This window comes from Mytilus edulis, chromosome 10 (genome assembly GCF_963676685.1).
Source record: "Mytilus edulis chromosome 10, xbMytEdul2.2, whole genome shotgun sequence".
In the NCBI taxonomy this organism is placed as follows: domain Eukaryota; kingdom Metazoa; phylum Mollusca; class Bivalvia; order Mytilida; family Mytilidae; genus Mytilus; species Mytilus edulis.
The window spans coordinates 7,036,487-7,059,531 of NC_092353.1; the positions used below are offsets into that span (position 1 = coordinate 7,036,487).

Sequence of the window (23,045 nt, forward strand, 5' to 3'; positions counted from 1 at the left end):
ATAACCATGTCTGGTGAGATTGAGAGTGTACAATAAGACACAATTATTATACATTAATTACATTGTCCAAACTTGTGTTGATTGATTCTGCAAACTGACAAAGACACTTTGCTTGTGGCGCATGTCTAATAGAATTGATAGGCAGGTCTAGTCTTTCATTCATATATTCCATTAAATATGCCGAGGTTAAATTCAACAAATGTTCAGTTATACTTTCCTATAAAACATTAAAATACAAACATATATATGTGCTTCTTTTTTTGAAGTAAATTCCAATTACAATGAATATTCATTACAAAAACAACAACATATAAGTTTTCTCCTGAACTGAAATTCATACTTTGCTTTTTTAAGCTATCTAATGATTGTCATTGGTAATGTTTTTATTTTCAAATATTGTGGCTTCAAGCATCACTGACAATTATTATCGAAATGTGCACTTGATACAGTAAAGTTTGTACCTTTAGTGTTCTTATTACCACTAGGTCGACAACTTTGTGAATTGTTATTCCCGGAAGTTATTACCAGCACAGTATCCAGTATGTCGGCACTGGTATGACGAAAATACGCATATTGCTTTAATTTTAAAAAAAATCTTCTGAGAAAAGAAATACCCGAAATGATCGATGTCTAAGTAATGAAAGCAACAAGAAATGCATTCAAGATTAAAGACTTTTTTTAAAGAATATAGGTTCTATTGGTTTACATACTGTTTTATGGAATGTTTGCAGTTGTACATAAGAGTAATATTTAGCGTAGTCCATGACAAGAAATGTAAAGTTTGCCTGCCTTTACTGTATAAAGCATAATTAGTACCTGAAGATCATCATCCATTGGTATCTCTGTTGTATCATTCAACAAGTAAACATTGTCCCCATCATTCATGATAAATTCCATCTCATCGCCATTCTGACGCTGTCGTATTCTTTTGTTGTGTTTTTCTAAAGCTATATGATTCTGTAAGATAACATTTAATAGGGATTTCTATCAATCAATTTCATAGCAGTTTAACTTTTCAAAATCACAATAATAACGAGTTTTCAATCATGCTAAATTCAAGTATATGTTTGTTTAATAGGTTGTTGTCAGGGATAAACAAAAATATCCCATCTATGAACTGAAGATTCATATCGTCGTTTTGTATGGGTTTTTTTTGCCATGGCGTATGTGCTTGTTAGTCCCTTTAATATCTTCAGCCCCCTTTAGTGTTTATTTCTATCATATATCATGATATTGTTTGCCAATTTGTGTATTTATTCGACCGTTGTAGTCTTTAGTTTGTAGATATTTCTGTTTCTTGCATAAATATGTGTGTTCGGTGGACTGAAACATCGATAAATAAGTATTTGATCGTTTTGAACAAATCAGAGGCACATCAAAGGGGTATATACATTAACAATAATAATAAAAGAAATCCTTTATTGCACATTTCTCTGCTGTTTACAACTTACTCGACTCGCAGCATTCAGTCGGGTATCCCTGTAAATTAGTTACTGTTTAACCAGGGAGATTATACAGTGGAAAATATTAACTATTAAGTAAGATTAGTTATACAATAATAATATATAAATACATTGATTTTGACAAATTGTCTTTAACAGTTTCCTCATATTACGTGATTACGCAAAACCCAACTTTATTTCCGATTTGCCTCTTAATCATGTGGTGATATTCTTTTGTTGCAATGAAATATCAAAGTAGAATAGAAAAATACAAAATCGCATGTGAAATATATAGAGATTAATACATGGCCTTTTCCATATCAGCCTGGGTATCATCCCGAGACGGAGTCGAGGTGCTGATATGGGTCGAGGGATGATACCCAGGCTGATATGGAAAAGGCCATGTATTAATCGCTTTATCATATACTTCCTACAATAGTTTTATGTAAGGCAAATAAATAAATGCAATAACTAAAACAATCAAAAACTTTATAAAGAAGTTAAATTATGAATCAAATATACTATAATTGTTCAACAACAGCATCACTACCTCCAAACTCCGAAACAGTGGTGACATCTGGCTACGCTTCTTTACACAAGCGTAGAGAAGATGTCACCACTGTTTCGGAGTTTGGAGGTAGTGATGCTGTTGTTGAACAATTATAGTATATTTGATTCATAATTTAACTTCTTTATAAAGTTTTTGATTGTTTTAGTTATTGCATTTATTTATTTGCCTTACATAAAACTATTGTCGGAAGTATATGATAAAGCGATTAATAGAGAAAGGGAAGTATGACCCGAACGATAACGCTGTATGGAGTTTGCACTACCTCCTTATATTTGGTAACCGTTCCTATAGAGGCATTTTGAAACATTGAAATTTTGGAAGAGTTTTATGATCATTACTACTCCATGTTTGTTGTACTATAAAATGATTCATAATTTTCAATGGCATTTGTTAGCAAGTACTAAACTACCCCACAAAAGTTCCCGTAAATTTTGACGTCGTCATAAAAAATATCTGACGTCACAATGGAAAAGTAAACAACCGATACCGGAAACACCGGAAGTAACTTTCACGAGAGGCACTATTATGGGTTTTGTGCACGAGATGCCCCTGATATGGGTTATCAGCCCGGGTGGGCAATTATGGCTTGTGTACTTCCGCTCATTACACATATGCAAAAGCTATCATATCAATGCTAAGTATATGATAAATTGGAATATTTAACTTCTCATACATCATACAACAATTAGTGTTTGTCAAGATATTGTTGTCGATATCACATCTTAACAAATTGAGAGTGCATAACACTTATGTAGTTCCTTGTATTTTATACTTTATTGTAATAATTTAGTTCCTGATAAACAAAACGAAAAGAATAATTGTAAATAAGAATTTGAAATTTTTTCCTGTTTACATTATTTTATTTAACGCCATGTTTTTGATCTAGTTTAACCATTTCAATTGATTATTTATAGTGTGTCTTTCTATATTGTAATGTTACGCCACTACCTCAGGGTTTGGTGAAGTTTGGCGTCTGTTAAAATGTTTTAACACACTACATCTGTTTAAATTTGCATCTATCCAAAGTCAGGAACACGTTGTTCAGGGGTTTTCATTTGTTGATGTGGTTCATAAGTGTTTCATAATTCTCGTTTTTTATATTGAGATTAGTCCTTTGGTTTTCATGTTTGTATGGTTATACACTAGTCATTTGTGGGGTCCTTTAAAGATTGCTGTTTGATGTGAGCGAAGGCTTTGTGTTAAATGTTGTACTTTCACATATAATGGTTTACTTTTTACTAATTGTGACTTGAAAGGGGAGTTATCCCATTAACACCCAATACCACATCAAGTAGAAAATAAACTGTCAAAAAATTGAAGAAAAGGACAAACAACAACCTGCAAACACAACATAGAAAACCAAGGATTTGTATAGTAAATCCTTGAGAAAACTAAAGAACCCAATCGAACACCTCGGGTTATCTTAGGTTCTCTAGAAGGGAAAACAGAGAATACTCCACATGTGGCACCTGTCGTGATGTTCATGTTAGTATGAATCCTGTGATTAGGTCTAATTCGGTAGATCACATTAGGGAAAAGGTTTGTGGCTTTAACAATTGAAACATATCCGTCGTCATCTGTGAAAAAGATATTCCATAATGGTCAACCAACTCGTGGTGGCGTCTGTAAAAGATTTGAATGGATGATTTCAACTTTAAACTTGGTTTAATAGATTCTTTGTGAGCAGCAAGCTCTATTAAGGAAGTCATGATAAGAAATTGGATCCCTGAAATATTTTTTCAATTTGAGATATACCTTCCATGTGATTGCGCTTCTGGAGTAATGCTAGTTAGAAATGGAGGGTTCATTTTTGAGAAGCTGAAAATCTCTTATGTTGTAAAGTGTTGTCACGGTATGAGGCAGACTTAACTGCATCTGTCTTATCCTTTATTTCAAGTTCGTGGGTGTGTTCAAGAGTCACCTGACTGTGAATTATGTAGAAAGAATCTATAGACAGCATCTATTTTTTTGGAAAGTGAAGTTAATAAAAGGATAATGTCAGCTTCTTTTCATTAATCAAGGCATAACTAACTATTTTAATATTTCTTTTAGTATGAAATGAGAGATAATTGTGTAGGGGATAGAAAAGTCAGTTGGTTAAGTACTGTTACAAGATAAGTCTAGCATTCTATTTGCTCTGGCAGATCTTTTTATTATCCACAGTTGTATACAATAAAGCAATTTCTGCACTTTGAATCGTTGAATATCGAAATTTGTAAACTGTGCAAAATTATATCTTTTTGGGATTGTGGATATTCATACCAGCCTATTAACAAATTGAATCAAGAATGTGTACAGGTATGCCCCGCTTACACTATCGTTTTCTATGTTCATACATTTTCAGAGACATTCAAAACTATAACATAATAAACAAAAAGACTAGACACACAAAGAACTGATCAAGCAATACTAGCAAATACTCAAAATATTGCATGGACATTAATATTTAATTATTAACCATGTTTCACTAAGAGGTTATTATTTTGAAAATTTATTAAACTTTTTGATCTCTGAATTTGGCAGGGAAAAAGTGGTTTTATTATTACCATAGCATTTCTTCAAGCACAACAAGATGAAAACAAATTTGCATAAAATTATTTATTTCAATAAATAACTTGAAAGTTTTTGGTAGTAAGTTGTTTCTTGTCTATCAAAATAAGTTTCTACACAATGGACATGTTGAGTTGTGGCTGGTCTGGAACCATTTATACTGAAAATATAAACAAAGCATTACTTAGACTTAACTATAAAATATCCATCTTGTTCTACATCTTCTTGTAGCTAAGAACATCTGTTTTTAACATTCCATATTATAGAAAACTTGGGCCTTTATATCTAGCTTTGCAGTATGAGTTTTGCTCATTCTTGAAGGCCATATAATGACCTATAGTTCTAAACTTCTACATCACTTGGTCTGTCGTTGAGACTTTTTTGTATTTGCAATCAAATCATATCTTCTTATTTTAATATCATAATTCCTGTAAAAAAAATTGTGCGGAAAACACAACAGCAGTAACATCTTGAATGGATTACCAATTTGAAAATAGTATTGTAAGGAAAGCACACTTTTAAGTACAGGTAGACAAATATCATAGAGCAGATTTGTCAGGGATGCAGGATTTATTTATTTGGGCAGGAATCATTTAACTCAAATGGTTAGTTTAATGTTCTGTCAACTAAAAAGGTAAAAAAAAAACCAGTTTCCTCAAAATTGAACCATTTCAGCAATGCAAATCATGTGTTGTTCTTCTTTGTTTGGATATCTTTGTTTCTGTTTGAGAGGCAGGTGTTAGTGGTATGGTGTGGTTTGTTGTATGGTGAGGTACTGTTTTTTTACTGTTATGACTATATAATATATATCATGACTACAGAGTTCCAATAAAGTACTAATTAATTTGTTTTAATATTGTTACATTGCATGAGTTGAATTTATTTGTACTTAGAAATTGACTGCCATACAGTGTGCAGCATGAAACTACAAATATCTTTTTAAAGAAACCATCACACCTTGTTTTTTCTTAAATTTTCCAACCTTGAATTTTGGAAATATTTCTATGTTTGAAATACAATTGCAATAAAGAGAAACAGATACAACATAGACTTTTTTCATCTACACAACTTACCAAGCATGCTGAATGGAACTTTTTCTTGCAAGTTTTACATGTAAGTCTTGGAAGTTGGTAATTCGTGCCATGAATGACAGAGAAACATATCATACAATCCTCTACTCCCTCAAATCTCTTGTCTATATTTCTCTTCCATATCCTCAGTCCATCAATAATACTACCATTCTAAACAATAACACATGTAATCAAATATATTTCATATAATATTCAGCCTATAAAGTAATCATGTTTTGGTAAGAGATGGCCTCACACAGGGGAAATAATTAGATTTGTTTGTTAGTTCCTCCAAATTGTCAGCAAGCACTTATTTTTCACAACAAAATCTCCTGAGTAAGAAATGGTAATGCAAACTAATGGGATCACAAGGCAACTTTACATTATCACAATTACAAAATAAATAATATGGTGTGTGTCTAGTTTCATTCATTATTTAAATTGTAATATAATCTATTATTACATTGGTTGCACTGAACTATGGTGATTTCCCAGTGAAATAAATACAGATAATTTCACACATGAAATAAACTTGTTATTTCACTCCTCTGATGTCATAAAACTATAGGTATTGTCAAGAGGTAGCTGAAGATGTCGTATCAAAACAAATCATGAATTTATAGAAAAGGATATAGTTCCTTACATTTTCTACTTTAATTCCATTAATTCCATGTTAATGTAATCTAATGTTACAATGATTAATTTGATATTATTTTGAATATTGACAAAGTTGAATATGAATGAAAAGTCTACCTCTTCCTGCAAAGAAAACAGTACGAAACATTGGCACTCATACCACATCTTGTTATATCTATACACATTGTATTGTATCTTATTCCTACTTGTCACTCAGAGACATAAACCTACCTGATACTGTAAAAACACATTGAGTTGAAGCAGCCATTTATCCCATGTGGCTGCTGACACGCCCACTCTTTTCTCACTGACCACTGTTATAGTACCAAGGGGATAGTTCTCAGGTAATGCTATCACCATTTCTATGGTAACCTCTTCTAAAGAGTAAGTCGCTATTACCTCCCTTGTTATAGGTCTTGTCTTAATCTGAAATGGATATAATAATGAAGGAAAATGTAGTTTAATCATATTTTTTTTTTATATTCTTCTTCTTTCCAATTTTTTTTTATTACAAAGTGAATAAATTGCAAATATGTGCAGTAATTCTCAACTTTGGGTTTTGTTAAGTGCATGTAAAGGTTTAGTGTTATGACTTTAATTAGCAAGGTCACAAATAATGACAGAAATTCAGGAACAGGAAACTCCTTTACCATCTATAGGCTATTTTTATATACTGTGGATTCATTAATATTTGTTGGATACCAATTTTCATGGATTTTGTGGGTACAGGGGAACGAACCACAAATTCAAATGTTCAACGAATAACAAATTTTCTAAAAGAATGAGTGTAGACTTTGTTTAAACCACGAAATGAAATATCCACGAATATGTAGGTTTTCCTCAAACCACGAAAATTGGTACCCATGAAAATAAATGAATCCACAGTAGAACTAATTCTATTTCATAAAGAGAGGGATTAGAGTTTGCTATACAATTTCAGCATTTTCCATTGTTCAAAGGTCAAAGATCTAGAAGGTCCATTAATGATCTATTCCTTATCTTCGTGTATAACTAACAAATACAAATATTTCATATGTCATAAAATACAAATTCCATTTAAAAACAAAAGCATAACTTTCGTTTTTGTCAGGATGTTTCCTAATGTGAGGTATTAGTAAGAGCTGAATTGAAAACCAAAAATCTAAAATTCACTATATAATCAACCTACAACAGTATACACAGTTAATTAGTGTATTATCAACCAACAAATTGATTGTGGAGAAATTTGATTATAAGTATGTAGACTTACTGTTATATTCTCTAACGATTGTGGAGAAATTTGATTATAAGTAGGTAGACTTACTGTTATATTTTCTAACTGTATATCTGTCTTACTAACTGGTTGTATTTCTTCTGTACATAAAATCTGGCTGACATGTTTACTTGTAAATCTGTAAGAAGTATTGATGTAAGATGTAAGAAAAGGTATATGTATATATTAAGTATTGCAGGACAATACTAGATTGTAATTCTTTGTGTTTATAGAAGTAAACGATTGATTGATTGATTGATTGATTGATAGTAATAAACTTCAGTTTTTGGTATTTGTCAATATCATGATCATTGGTGGTCAGTGAAAGAGGAAGCAGGAATATTTAGAAAGAACTATCTGTCTTCTGCTGGAGAACTTACAATCCTATAGCTAGTGAATTCAGATTGAAGTCAAAACACACCTGCTACAAGTGGGGATCAAACTCCCAACCACATTGTTGACATGATTATAGAAGCAAATTATATCATCATAAACATACATTATGTCACCAAGAATAACAAGTTTTATTTAAATATTTTGAAGGTTTTAACAAATTTTGAATATTATACTTAACTGTTGCTCTTAAAACATGTATTTACTTTCTTTCTATCATGCATTCATTTAAAGATAGGAAGGACATACCTTGCAAGAAAAAAATAATTCTGATCTAAATTGTTAACATAAATAAATGAGAAATGAGATAGATATACTGACTTCTATAAAGTTACCCCTTCACTAAACCCCCAAACATACAAACCTGTCTTTGACCTCTAACCTATTAACTAACCTATCAACATAATTGATTGTTTTTCTGTCTTGTTCTTTCCACCAGGTCCTCACCATGGCTGGTACAGTCTGTAGGGCATGTCTATACACATAACACGATAAATATGGTATATCTTTTTCTGTAGCACCATCTATAAAGTAACAAAATCATTAAAAACAAACTAATTTATAGCAATAGACCATATACTTATTAGAGAAATAAACTTTTGACAGTGATATGTCTCATCTATATTCAATTTTGATAGTATAATACACATCTTGAAATTAATATAGCAATATTTAAATATGTAGACTATGCAAAACATTCAGACATTGTGCTTACCTTTTAAAAGTGTGGGATGTCGTTTGTTAAAAACAAATATTTGAAAATTAAACATGCAATATTTAAAAGTAAGAGCAGACTTGCTGGCTCTGAGTCAGAATAATGTCCAGGTAGGGTGACATGTCTTCCTGAGGACATCCTGAACAAGAACATTAAAAATTCTGTTTAAAATATCGCTCTAGTATAAAACAGAGTTTTAATTTAATATCACATAATCAGGTTCTTGTACTGAATATGCATTTAATTTGCAACATATACATGACCTTTAACAGCCATCCCGTCATATGAGGAGGCAGGCTAAAATAATATTCATAGAAATGAGATATGCCCATGATGATACTATAAGTTATCTTCGTTCATATCCGTAGATATGGGTATTTTAACATCCTGAAGTACACCAGTACACCTTGAGGTGCAGCAGAAGGTTGTACAGGGTACAAAAGGGTGTTAAAATACCCATATCTACGGATATGAACGTAGATAACAAATTAATCCCTGGTCTTAGTCCGAATCAGGTGAGTTTTGAGGATTTTTGGGTAAAAAGTGTAACGTGAAATCAATGCTTTTTTTTATTATCTAAAAAAGTTTTATTGAAATTTGGAAATTTTACATATTTTTACGGGGTGTAGGAGAAAATCGCACATGAATTTTCCCGATGTAATGGGTAGCAATGTCCCGCAATATTGGTTAGCAGCACTCAGGGGCTATGTGCGTTAACCAATCAAAATCCTAGATATATACTAAACTGCATATCAACAACATGAACAAACCATTGACTTAACATGAGTGTTTTTTCTTTTGCTGACCTATTCACATCAATATCATTCTTTATGAAGTATTTTATTAATCACTTACTTGCAACATTTAATGAAAAGTTTCTGTCAAACATGGCTTTAGTATCTTGTGTAGGGTTATCTGGCATAAGTCTGTAGATATTAGACAGTAACTGATGAACCAGGCCTGTCTGTCGGAAGTAAATAGCATATTCCTGTCTTATCTGAAAATAGAAACAATATTTCTGTGTTATTGCATGGCAGTACATAGTCCCCTACCAAATATCTTAATCAAAGACAATTTTTTCAATCTTTCTGGTCAGTGTTTAGTAAGGAAGGTTCAAATAGATGTAGCTTCATAAAAAATATCAATAAAATTTCAAGGCAAATGACATTAACAGTAATTGATGAGCTTAATTTGTTCAGCTTAGCAAAAAACAATTAATGCAGGAATGTTTAAGCTAGCTATATACTATCAGAGTAGATTGCAAGTTGCTGTGGTGTAATAATACAAAGTTATAAAGAAAAAGAGTCAGAAATTTAATTTTCAGTCAATTTTCCTTTTCTGATTGACAGTGGTCTATTTTTTTATTGCCCCCTTTGAATACCCGGATACAATTTTTTAAATGTTTTTATCAAATAAATTGGTTTCCTTTTGTCTAACTATCTCCACTTTTAGTCTACCAGAAGAACGATGATGCATGTTTTCACTAAATTGAATACAGTTTTAATGAGAAAGAAGTTTTTTGGTGTTTATCAATGCATTTAATGAAAAAAGTATCAGAAAATCTTTATACAAAAAAAAAACATATTACCTCTGCTGTTGAACTTTTAAAGAAGTAGAGTAGCAATCTCCAGGTCAATAAATAGGATAATGCTAGTGTGTAATCATCTGTATATGGACTGATTTTCAGGTACTGATCCACATTCAGACTAGACGACATTACTTCTAATTTACTACCATCCACTAGTATAGTCATCAGTTGTTGTGGGGGAAATCTGAAATAAAATTGGAAATAATTACAAGACAGTCAGTCAAACAATAACTCCCAAATCGGTTCCTATAAAAAAAAACTGGATATCCTTTCTAATCAGTTTCATATTTTTATGGCAATAATCATCAAAACAAACAAGCATAGATCATATGATTCTGCTTTTGTCAGTAACACAGCTAGTTCTGATATTGTTTTAATCTAATGCTATAAGTCCTTCACATATCAGCTGTTCTGTCCCCAAAACACACATTTTACAGAAATTAATGTTCCAAGCTGTTTTGAAAATATGCTATCTGGATTATTTTTTAATAATTAAAGTCACTTTTCACTGGAGAATCATTATTTTGTACATATATGTAACATCAGATCAGAACACTAGATAATTCATTAAAATGTTAGAACTACTAGTATTCTTGGTCAGTGTGAAACATGTGCAAAATTGTGAATTTCAAAATTCCCATAAATCTGAAACAACAAAAAACATGTTGTTACCTTGAAACTTCCTCTTCTGTTGAATCTTTACTCTCCTTTTCATATTGTGGCAATTCTGGTATTATACTGAAAATTTACATAGCAGAATAAATATACACTTCTATAATTAATTTGTTTAGATCTTAAAAAGAGGAATCACACAAAAAATCAGGCAAAAAAATTTCAATGATAAAACAAGAAGTTTATTCAAATATCACAATTGTAATCTTTGGGAAATCAAAAATTTTATCTAGGTTTTTTTCTTATATAAATTTCATACTTATAAAAATTTTGTAAAATACAATACTTCTGTTAGTTAATATATGAATATTCTTTGACATATATTTTCTAATAAAATTACCTGTACAAAAGATGAAACGCTCCCAACTGAACTTCTCTGACATTATGTGACAACAATGGACATACATGATTGAGCAAGGTCTGTAAGGAATCAGGTAAACCACTTGTATCATCAGCTTTAAGGTAAGCAGCAAGTTTGTGTTCTAATACTTGTTGTTTTGGACACTGACAGACAGACAGAGATAGTGATTTCAGCAGAAGGTAAATTTGACCAGTAATTGATTCAGTGTGATTCTCTGTAAGGAAAAAATAATAAATGCATTCTTTGTTAGACCTTATGCTATGTGTTCTGTGTTTGCTCAATTCCGTTAATGTCTTTGCATGTCTGTAATCCCTGATTCACTACTGTCTTCTATTCTCATAATTATTGTATTTTTTCATGATCATGATGATGGAATTTAATGTTTATCATTATGACATAACCACACCCTTAAAACTCACATGAGTGTTACAACTCAAACTCACAGTAAAATATTACGTCAATTCACAACTTAAATTGAGAGTATGACATTAGTGATATCAAAATGTCAAAATTCAAGCCCATTGTAAGCAGTACGGTCTTCAAAGACATTCAGGCAATACATTTATATCCTTACATCCTTCAAGTGAATTTCTACTTCAGTATTATTATATAAGAATCATCATGGAAGTAATCACACGTACATTAGCTCTCATTTTATAATGACGGCACAGATGAATAAGCAATTGTTAACAGATAGTCTTATGTATGATTCCAATCACAATTCTGTTTAAATATATGAAGCTATACAGAACAAGTGAAACTGCGAGCTACTGCTCACTGATGATACCCCCGCCGCAAGTGGATAATATTAATAGTGTAAAAATATGCAAGTGTTCGGTAAACAGGAAGTTGTCAAGTGATCAATCTGAAAACGCATCACATGGTATAGCTGACTTAGATAAACCCTGAAACCAAATTTCAGAAATCCTTGTATTGTAGTTCCTGAGAAAAATGTGACGAAAATTTTCAACTTGGCTATCATGTGTAAAATCATACAAGTGTTCGGTAAACAGGAAGTTGTCAAGTGATCAATCTGAAAACGCATCACACGGTATAGCTGACTTAGATAAACCCTGAAACCAAATTTCAGAAATCCTTGTATTGTAGTTCCTGAGAAAAATGTGACGAAAATTTTCAACTTGGCTATCATGTGTAAAATCATACAAGTGTTCGGTAAACAGGAAGTTGTCAAGTGATCAATCTGAAAACGCATCACACGGTATAGCTGACTTAGATAAACCATGAAACCAAAATTTCAGAAATCCTTGTATTGTAGTTCCTGAGAAAAATGTGACGAAAATTTTCAACTTGGCTATCATGTGTAAAATCATACAAGTGTTCGGTAAACAGGAAGTTGTCAAGTGATCAAACTGAAAACGCATCACACGGTATAGCTGACTTAGATAAACCCTGAAACCAAATTTCAGAAATCCTTGTATTGTAGTTCCTGAGAAAAATGTGACGAAAGTTTCATGGGACGGACTGACTGACTGACGGACGGACTGATGGACGGACGGACGGACTGATGGACGGACTGATGGACGGACTGACAGACAGACAGAGGTAAAACAGAATCCCCCCCCTTTTTTAAAGCGGGGGTATAATTAAGTAACTGTTTTATAAATAGGAAATTACAGTAAATATTTGGTATCTAAAATCAAAATGTAGAAATAATCTGTACATTAGTGCAATCTAAAATATTAAGAAAACTAAAACTAAAGTGATTTATATCTTACCTGCTGTTTTGACAAAAAGTGGTAAAAGTGCCCCAAATATTCCCTCACTGAAGAACTCATTCCATTCTGTTAAGAGATTTGGAGGGAAAATCGCCTTTTCTACATCTGTTTGTAAACATCTGGCTACTGTTGTTAGCAGACGACACGTTGTACAGGTAAATATCTGTACTTCTACAGAGTTGGGTAATCTTTCTACACTTTCTTCAATGCTCTATAAGATAACATATATTGTTTGAATTTATATTAATATTTAAAGGGGCACTAGCTACGATATATATAAAAAAAATAAAGTATGATTTTTTTTAGATCAATCATTAATAAAATTGGAATAATGAAATAATAATTTGCTTTTAGCAATCAATTTCCTTTAATTTGGTTGAAATAAGCGATTAAACATAATTTTTGACTGATTCACTTGCAAGTGAAAACGTCATCATCATTCTAACCGGTATTCATGTGAACTTCAAGTTAACCCCTAGCTAGAGATTGACAACGCATGCATTGTACGTGTACTGGTTATTTAAAGAAAAAGAATGTCAACAATGAAAGTGAAACTACGGTAAATCATTTGATTACTAATTCGATGCACATAAAATCATTCTTATATGGTTAAAAACAATGAGAAACATCTATTTTTAATCTATAAAATAAAATCAAACAGACCTATAAAAATCCAATTGCACGTGTTGGTTTAATCTATTCGTATCTTTATTTTTGTTTACATCGCTTATATGGTCATCTGAGGTCAAATCGATAGTTAATTAGATGGTGTCTGGACTAAAATACACACGAAACGAACCTATATATTATCTACCCCATGTCACCCCATGCTCTGTAAACTGTTTATTTTAGACTTCTGATAGTTTGGATAAATGTTTTACCTTGTTATAAACCAAATATGAGAATTTGAGTCAAATCGTTTACAATGAATTTGACAGCTAGTGCCCCTTTAAATCTAATGTGGATTTGATTATTTGTCAACTAATCAATAAACTTATAAATTCGTTTTTCCCACATTAGAGACTTTAAAAAAAACTCTGAACTATTTTTTAGAAAATTTGCATGCTTTTTCATCATCATGGTACTCATCAGTTTTTTTTTAAAAGATATCTTAAGCTAGAGTACTTGAATCACTGCTTTTTTACATTTAAAATTCCACTTGCATCCGTCTTGAATGCATTATTCTTTTGTACCATTTTATGCTATGTTTTATTGAAAGAGACCTGTATCATAATACACATAATAATATCATGCACTTCTACACACCTGTACAAATGATACAACACTACACATAATAAAATCCCACTCTTTGTCTGTCAGATAAATGGATACAAGATTGACCGTCTGTTGGAGGAACTTCATTATTTCTATGTTGGCAAATATAATGTCTGACCTTGACTGCCCTACATCACTGAAAATAAAATATCAATCTACATTTAAACAGTCATAACTGTTGTCCTAAAGATGATTTGCAATTTAAAATTCATGTAGACTTACAAATAGTTAAAACTTTAGTTAACCCATAAAAAGATACATAATCAATCAACAAGCATTAGTTTAAGTCAGGACAATACCCGGTAAACAGGAAGTCCCCTTTCAGCTTTTTACACCCATTTTAAATATCAATTGTTCTTTTCTTTATATGCCACATCCCCAAAAAAATGAAAAGCTTTTGCTACTTTTTCTTCTTTAATAGCTTTTAAAGAAAAAAGTTTGAAATATATCTGTTATATCTATTAATAATACAATTAATACAAATTGATTGATGAAGTATTATTTATAACACAAGTTACCTTGAATATAGTAGTAAATCATCTTTATCTTCCTTCCAGGTCATAATCTGGGACATTGATGCTTCAAACAGATCTTGGCAGCTTTCAATATCACCCATCTCTGTGACAATACTATTCAGTACAGCAAGGGCTTGAATTCCACCTATAATATAATCACTGATTATCAATATTGTACAATTAAACAAATAACCCAGAGACATAAAATTATAACTAGAGGCTCTTAAGAGCCTGTGTCGCTCACCTTGGTCTATTTGAATATTAAACAAAGGACGCAGATGGATTCATCACAAAATTATGTTTTGAAGATGGTGATGTGTTTGTTCATCTTACTTTACTGAACATTCTTGCTGCTTACAATTATCTCTATCTATAATGAACTTGGCCCAGTAGTTTCAGTGGCAAATTGTTAAAAATTGACTGTAAAGGACAATAACTCCTTAGGGGGTCAATTGACCATTTCGGTCATGTTGACTTATTTGTAAATCTTACTTTGCTGAACATAATTGCTCTTTACAGTTTATCTCTATCTATAATAATATTCAAGATAATAACCAAAAACAGCAAAATTTCCTTAAAACTACTAATTCAGGTGCAGCAACCCAACATTGGGTTGTCCGATTTATCTGACAATTTCAGGGCAGATAGATCTTGACCTGATAAACATTTAACGACTGTCAGATTTGCTCTAAATGCTTTGGTTTTTGAGTTATAAGCCAAAAACTGCATTTTACCCCTATGTTCTATTTTTAGCCATGGCGGCCATCTTGGTTGGATGGCCAGGTTACTGGACACATTTTTTAAACTAGATACCCTAAAGATGATTGTGGCGAAGTTTGGATTAATTTGGCCTAGTAGTTTCAGAGGAGAAGATTTTTGAAAAGATTACTAAGATTTACGAAAAATGGTTAAAAATTGACTATAAAGGGCAATACCTCCTAAAGGGGTCAACTGACCATTTTGGTCATGTTGACTTATTTGTATATCTGACTTTGCTGAATATTATTGCTGTTTACAGTTTATCTAGATCTCTATCTATAATATTATTCAAGATAATAACCAAAAACAGTAAAATTTCCTTAAAATTACCAATTCAGGGGCAGCAACCCAACAACGGGTTGTCCGATTTGTCTGAAAATTTGAGGGCAGATAGATCTTGACCTGATAAACAAGTTTACCCTCAAGTCAATTTTGCTCTAAATGCTTTGGTTTTTGAGTTATAAGCCAAAAACTGCATTTTACCCCTATGTTCTATTTTTAGCCATGGCGGCCATCTTGGTTGTTTGGTTGGGTCACCGGACACATTTTTTAAACTAGATACCCAAATGATGATTGTGGCCAAGTTTGGTTTAATTTGGCCTAGTAGTTTCAGAGGAGAAGATTTTTGTAAAAGTTAACAACGCCGGACGACAACGATGCCGGACAACAACGACGCCGGACGCCAAGTGATGGGCCAGGTGAGCTAAAAATGAATTTGATGCAGTGTATCATGTACATTGTTTGTACATAGAAGTGAATATCACATTGTAAATGTTTTAGGATTTTAATGAAATAAGTCAGCTCAATCTTTTTTAAAACGATTATACCATATGTCTGGAGAATTTATTCTAAAATAAATTTATTCTGGAAGCTTAAAAATGGTTGATGTCAAGCTTGACATGCAGTAAAGACATTTGTCTATTGTTGAAGGTAATGTGTTGTCCTATCAATATATTTTGCTTATAGTGGTGATATGATGTTGACTACTTCAATGACAATGCTTTTGATGATGTAATAGTAAAACATGTGACTGTACAAAAGTGGAACTACATTTATTATTTCAATATTAATGTCTGTCATATCGTTTTTCTTGTTTTATGTTATCTGCATAAAACAAGCCTTTTATTTTTCCTTGTATTGTTTTATTTTTTTTAATTCTTTTATTGCCTAATATGCTAATGAATATAATGCATTATTGAAGGCAGTATGTTGACATGTAGTTGTTCTCATTCTTAAATTTCAACTTTTGGTAAATAGTTTTTTCATAAACAATCATACCAGATCTCCCCATTTAGTTTTAAAACAAACGTGTAGATTACCATTGACAGGGAAAATAGGTTCAGCACTCATCATTCTAGCCACCATTATCTCTGCTAGTGTGTGTTTGTTGTCTGTTGTTAAGTATGGTGCTGCCACCTGTAGGACTTGTACCTTACTCTCATCTAACTCACTGCATCTACAGAAAGAGTAGGTTTTCATAACTTATTTGATAAGTTTGTAATTGTTTTATCTTTTTTACATTTGAAATTTGACTGTTTATTTACGTCTGAAATGCAAGTAGTCAATGTTACAAATGTTAGCAATGTTGTGATTCATCAGATTGAAGAAAACGAATTTTCAATTTCTGTTCTTTTTCTAAAGAAAAGTATTAAAATGTAGCTATCCAAATAGGCTTTACATATTGTCTCAGTTTACCCAGATTTTCAGTATTATAATTGTGCCACTACCAACAGATATTTCAGAACCTTTCACATCTCTTAAAATTAATAGAAGATATGAATTGTTTGTGGATCTATCAATACATTTTGAATCACACTTTGGCATTTCTAATATATGTGCTTGTTGAGAGTTTTCTGTTAATGTCGTTTCTGATGATTTCTAGAATTTAAGACAAGCTCACAGAATAAATTTACAGAATGATTTTAAAAGTATAGGGTTCACAACACAAAAATACAAGAGAAAAGGGATACAAATATTTCATGTAAATATATAGACAATAACTGTTTAATGTCTTTAAATATCAGCTGTATTTGTATGAGGCTAGGATACAAGGTGTATGCGAGCTTTTAGCGAGCTATTACACCTGTTTCGAGCTGAGTACAAATACAGCTGATATTTAAAGACACTAAACAGTTATTGTCTTTATCCTGCAATTAATTTTGTATATTATTTGTGTTTTGAAAGACACAAAACACATGTTTTTCATTTATTTTCGATTTGAAATCCCTTGAGGCCCGTGTAGTAATATGATACAGTAATCACACATTCAGCTGAAGACAGGTTCGCAAAAAAAGAGTCTTGAATGGTCAACAATAATACATCGCTCAAGGTGAATAATTATCTATTTTAACATAAAGAATAATTTCAACAGTAAAATCAAATAACAAAACATTGTCCAATTTGAAACAGAAGTGTAGGAGTTTTCTTACGTTTCAGACTTGACATTCACTAAACATGCATGCTGAAATTGACATGGTTGTTTTTGTTGCACAATCATACACATTCAAGTTTTGAAGTCGATAATTGTCATCGTAGAAAAGACTGCTGTTAATGTGTGTATGTTATCAGAAAATTGTTGTGATTGTTATTGCTCTAAAGAAATGTTTAAAAACAAACAGAACGTTTTTAAAAGTAATCATAAATTCTCAATTGATACGTCGTTGGAATGCGACTGCAAAGCACATTCTGAGGTAACACAGGTTCATACAATACTCAGTACGGCAGTGGGAGTAGCTTTAAAGCGATATTTGTATAGTAGAACACCCAATTGCAAGATAAATATATATACTATACATCTTGTTAGTCTGTGATATTACACTGACCTGTCCAACAAGGAATTAAAGTCGAGAGTAAAAACTGTATCTTTGCTGTACATGGTCATCAGTGACTGTAACGCTAGACACCAGAATGATCCTTTCTCTGCAGCACTGTAATGAACAATATGTTATCAAGTTATTTTATACACAACACTGCATTGACCCCAGCTGTACCTGGCTTGTCCCTTTGCTGACATATTTAAACATGTAGCATGATCATTTGGGTTGTTAAATTGAAAACATATAAGGTACACAGGGAAGGCACCCTGAAAATAAAGTAACCTCATATAGAGGCATTTTTCGAACTTAAAGTCATAATAAACGAGTCACCGGTGAAAAATAATGTTATTCCTATTCTTGAACTAATGCATACAAACATCATAAACTTTAGTCTTCTGTGCAAGTTTTTATAATTTTTTTCGCATAAATTTCGTATAATTGTCTATTTTTTTTCTCCAATCGGTCAGTGTTGTTGTGAAAATATGGCAGGTAATTAGAGTTTGTGTTTTGAAATATCCAAATTGATAATCTGGAAAATAGTTTTGAAGGTGTAAATGTCTGTCTGGCAGAGTTCATCTGACCTTAACCTCATTTTCATGGTTCATAGGTTAAAATTAGGGTTTTCTAGTTAAGTCTGTCTCTCAGATACTATAAACATAGTCAACTCTTTTTGACATATGGAATGATTGTAAGTTGGTCATGCCTGCTTAGTTGATATGATCTTAACCTGATTTTCAAGCTAATCAATGTTGAATTTTCATGGTTAGGTCTGTTTCTATAAACAATAGCTGAATAGGTTAACTATTCATGGTGCATGATATGAAGCTTAAGTGTACATGTTTGCCTAACCGTGACTTTATTTAAATGGATAATTGATGTTTAAAGGTTTTTGTGATACTTGCAGTGGAACCTTTTATAAAGAAGACCAGGAAAGTGGGGAAGACATTTAAGCGTGTGCACTCTTGCATTATGTGTAGCTATTTCTTTTTTTCAAAATGTATTTTTATAAATTACCTGTCTAAAGCTGCTGTCAGTAGGTATTTTTATAACTTACCTGTCTAAAGCTGCTGTCAGTAGGTATTTTTATAACTTACCTGTCTAAAGCTGCTGTCAGTAGGTATTTTTTGCTGTTTTCTGTTAACTTCTGGATCAGTGTAGATACCAAAGTTTCCAATGTTGTAATACACTGTGACATGGATAGGTTCACATGGACCTATCAAAACAGTATTGAAATATTAAAAAGATTAACTTATATATGTATAAGTATGCATCTCAAGAGGAATTTAGGTAAAAATATTTTAAAGGGATAATTCAAAGTAAAATAAAATATGACATTTCTTTTATTGTTGAAAAGAAAATCTCTAAGATTTTAAATTAACCATTTCATACATGTGGGAAATTCTGAATGCTGTGAACCAACTTATATTTGCAGATACTTTATTTTGGCATTTAGCCCATTCTAAGAAACTTTGCTGCGATTAAATTTCACAATTTTCTAATTTACTTTAAGTAGTTATATAAGTAAAGTTTCAAGTTTTACATATTTGCAACGTTTCATTTACATGTTATTTTTCTACTTACAAAACTAGCAATAATACTTTGTCATAATTGTGGCAAAGTAAGTTGGTTTACAGTACACATCCTTTAAGAATAAATACTGATTTTTAATTCAAAATGTCTACACAAAAAATTGGCTTGCATTAACAGCAAATAAAGTATGGTCTAGAGTGGGGCGCTCATATTCGTTGTGGACACAATTTCGCCGTTTTATGATTTTGAGGTGTAAAAACTTCAAAGGATGGTTGAAATGGAAGAAATAAGCTGGTAAATTATATTTTTATAACAAATATGATTATTTTTGGCAATGAGACTAAATTTTGGCACTTACCGTAAAGGACCGAAAAATGGTCTTTTTCAGCCAATTTTCTGAATGACAAAAACGATTTCAAAGAAATATTTCTTAATAATTCTTTGACTGATTGCCCTAAATTTCAGTTTTTTACACCTTTCAAATGTCTGCTATTCATCTATAATGGAATTTATTTGATATTCTAACATGACGTCCTTCAAACGCTTTGAGTACACACCCGTGGTAAAATATGAATATATTGCCAGTGCTATTCCGATTGTACTCCCACGTCATATGCTTTTTTATGAATGAGATACCCGACGTCATAGAACAATGACGTTAGAATGTAAGCATTTTACGGGGAAATACACGCTTGTGAATCCGAAAATCATCACAAGGAAACATACACAAATGATGCTAAAATGTGGCAAAAGCCCTTTATTGTACATCATATAAGACATATAAATAAATTATCATTCAAATTCATCCAAAACTGTCTAAATACATTATTTTAAATAGTTTAAGCATGTCACTAATGCAGTTTGCTCCGTTCTTTTACGCTAGTTTATTAGTGCGTTTATTTATGGGAACGGCAAATATTTGCCTACACCTAGAGCGCTTCGATCCAAAAGAATTGCCGTATGTGTCCTATCAGAATCGAAATAATTCATGGGGGCTTGAATATATCTAGATTTTACCACGGGTTGTCCCTTTATGCCGATATTTTACCCCTCGCTATCGCTCAGGGGTAAAATATTTGTCATAAAGGGCCAACCCGTGGTAAAATCACGATATATTCAAGCCCCCATGAATTATTTCTTAAATATTGTTTAAAGCTGCAGTTATTTGGTTTTAAAATAGATGTGTAAAAACGGCGAATTTGTGTCCCCCGTTGACAAATTATCAGGAAATTTCAAACACGTTTTAAAGCTAAGAATATTTTGCATTTGAAGTTATCTTCATATAGAAATATCAGTATACTTCAAAAACATAAAGACCTGAACATAAATTGAAGAAAACAGGGAAAGATATGGCAAAAATGAGCACCCCACTCTAAACCAAAAAATAAATGAAAATGGCAGAATCTCATTCCTTACTTACAATATTATTTATATCTTTCCACTGGTTTACAATATTCATACTATGTAACACTGACAGTAACAGTGTAGTCTGTTTGGGATCCAGTTCTACTGATCTAGTTTCCTGTTCATCTGGTTTCACTACTGACCAACATAAAAGTCTTGCATTATACAAAGCTGAGTACAGAATCTGTGAGAAGCTGGAATCTGACCCTAATGTTTGGTTCATACTTAGGTAGGACAAATCTCCTTTGGTTATAAGATAATCTAAAACCTGAAAATAATTATAATATTAATATTATCACATTTTTCTTTTAAATTCTACTTGAACTCTACAGAGTATGATAATAAAACTAAAGATGAATGACATTTATAAAAATAAATGTGGAAACTGTCTATGAGAATATTACTCAAGAACGGTAGTTTTTGTTGTTAATTTTTTTTCAATGTAATCCAGATGCATTACAGCTGATTATTTGATATTGAACTGTGTCTACCTCTTATAATGGTGTTCTAATTGATTACCTTTCTAGGAGCAACCATTTCTTGTATGTATAAATTCTGAACAAGATTTGACACAATAGGGTTATCTCCCCTATCTCCAGGTAGGCTTTCCTTCACAACTGTCAACAATGTATCCACTGCTTTAATTATTCTATCAAATCTGAAAAAAAATACAACTAACTATCAAATAGTTTCTCATGTAGTTAATTATTCGAGCATAATATTACAGGAATGATGTATTGGGGTTGTAAGAACAGCCTATATAATCTGTAGACACATTTCACAAGTATCAATTTTTATGGAATGAGGAAATGTTACTTTTAAATGAATATTTGTTTTCCTGAATTAAACAATGTCTGTATACAAGCTTATAGTAAATATCTACTTTTTGAACATGAAAATATGGTTTATATTACCTATACCAAGCAAAATTGGTACCCCATGTAGAATAAGGGATGAAGATTGTTAAGGATTTTATGTTTTATCATGTTTTCCAGAATATGCATGACAAATTTACAGCTGAACATTAAGCAACAAATATCAATCAATCAATTTCAATGCTGCATTTTGTTTTGGCTTAGAATTGATAGTATTGATTTCTTATACATTTATCCTGTACTTTTTTTGTAGTTTAGTAAAAAAAATAATTTGAAATATAACATACATTTGTATCTGTTGTACACTGATCACTTTGCCTTTAATGACACAAACAGCCTTCTGTAGTAGTCCACCATCTTTAATCAAACCACCAGTCTGTCTAATAATAGACCCTATTCCAGTGGTCCATACAAGTTCTGATTCTGACAAAGTCTCATCTATAACATATTAAAAAGAATAATAGTCTTAATATTGGACTGTTATATATATATATATTGTATAAATATGGCTTCAATCCATAACGTTTTCATTTTAAATATTGTACAAAATGTCTCCTCCTATTTTTTATGTTTGTGACAATGAAAATATATAGCTTGTGTGTTACTGATACTATGTTTATTTGATTAAAGACTGTTAAGACTCTACTGATAAAGGTCTATGTTCATGACTGGAAATCCAATAAACTTATGGTTTAATATACTAAACAGTTAAAATGATATTTGAATATGGTTAATAATTCTCTTTACAAGAAAACAAAAGTGGTATTTTCATCATATTGTCTTTAAAATAGGTTTTTGCTATCATTTGATAGAATAATTTGTTGTCATAGCTTAAAATTTCCAGCAAAAAATAATTCAAAAGTATTTTTTTTTTGTACGATTTTC

At 31.6% G+C, this 23,045-nt stretch overlaps 1 protein-coding gene across 1 annotated transcript in view; it reads right to left on the reverse strand.

Annotated features, from left to right (window-relative positions):
* Positions 1–4,596: 4,596 nt before the first annotated feature.
* LOC139493264 (E3 ubiquitin-protein ligase listerin-like) overlaps positions 4,597–23,045 on the reverse strand; it is a 36,185-nt gene continuing 17,736 nt past the window's right edge. The window contains exons 13-30 of the mRNA XM_071281498.1: positions 22,448–22,598; positions 21,805–21,943; positions 21,302–21,553; positions 19,446–19,564; positions 18,358–18,462; positions 16,855–16,991; positions 14,780–14,921; positions 14,253–14,397; positions 12,987–13,197; positions 11,230–11,464; positions 10,890–10,955; positions 10,218–10,401; positions 9,485–9,626; positions 8,309–8,438; positions 7,573–7,660; positions 6,501–6,695; positions 5,637–5,804; positions 4,597–4,723 (exon numbers count right to left, since the gene is read on the reverse strand). Of these exons, the coding sequence (XP_071137599.1) occupies positions 4,664–4,723; positions 5,637–5,804; positions 6,501–6,695; positions 7,573–7,660; positions 8,309–8,438; positions 9,485–9,626; positions 10,218–10,401; positions 10,890–10,955; positions 11,230–11,464; positions 12,987–13,197; positions 14,253–14,397; positions 14,780–14,921; positions 16,855–16,991; positions 18,358–18,462; positions 19,446–19,564; positions 21,302–21,553; positions 21,805–21,943; positions 22,448–22,598 (2,669 nt within the window). The 3' untranslated portion in view covers positions 4,597–4,663. The remainder of the gene's footprint in view (positions 4,724–5,636; positions 5,805–6,500; positions 6,696–7,572; positions 7,661–8,308; positions 8,439–9,484; positions 9,627–10,217; positions 10,402–10,889; positions 10,956–11,229; positions 11,465–12,986; positions 13,198–14,252; positions 14,398–14,779; positions 14,922–16,854; positions 16,992–18,357; positions 18,463–19,445; positions 19,565–21,301; positions 21,554–21,804; positions 21,944–22,447; positions 22,599–23,045) is intronic.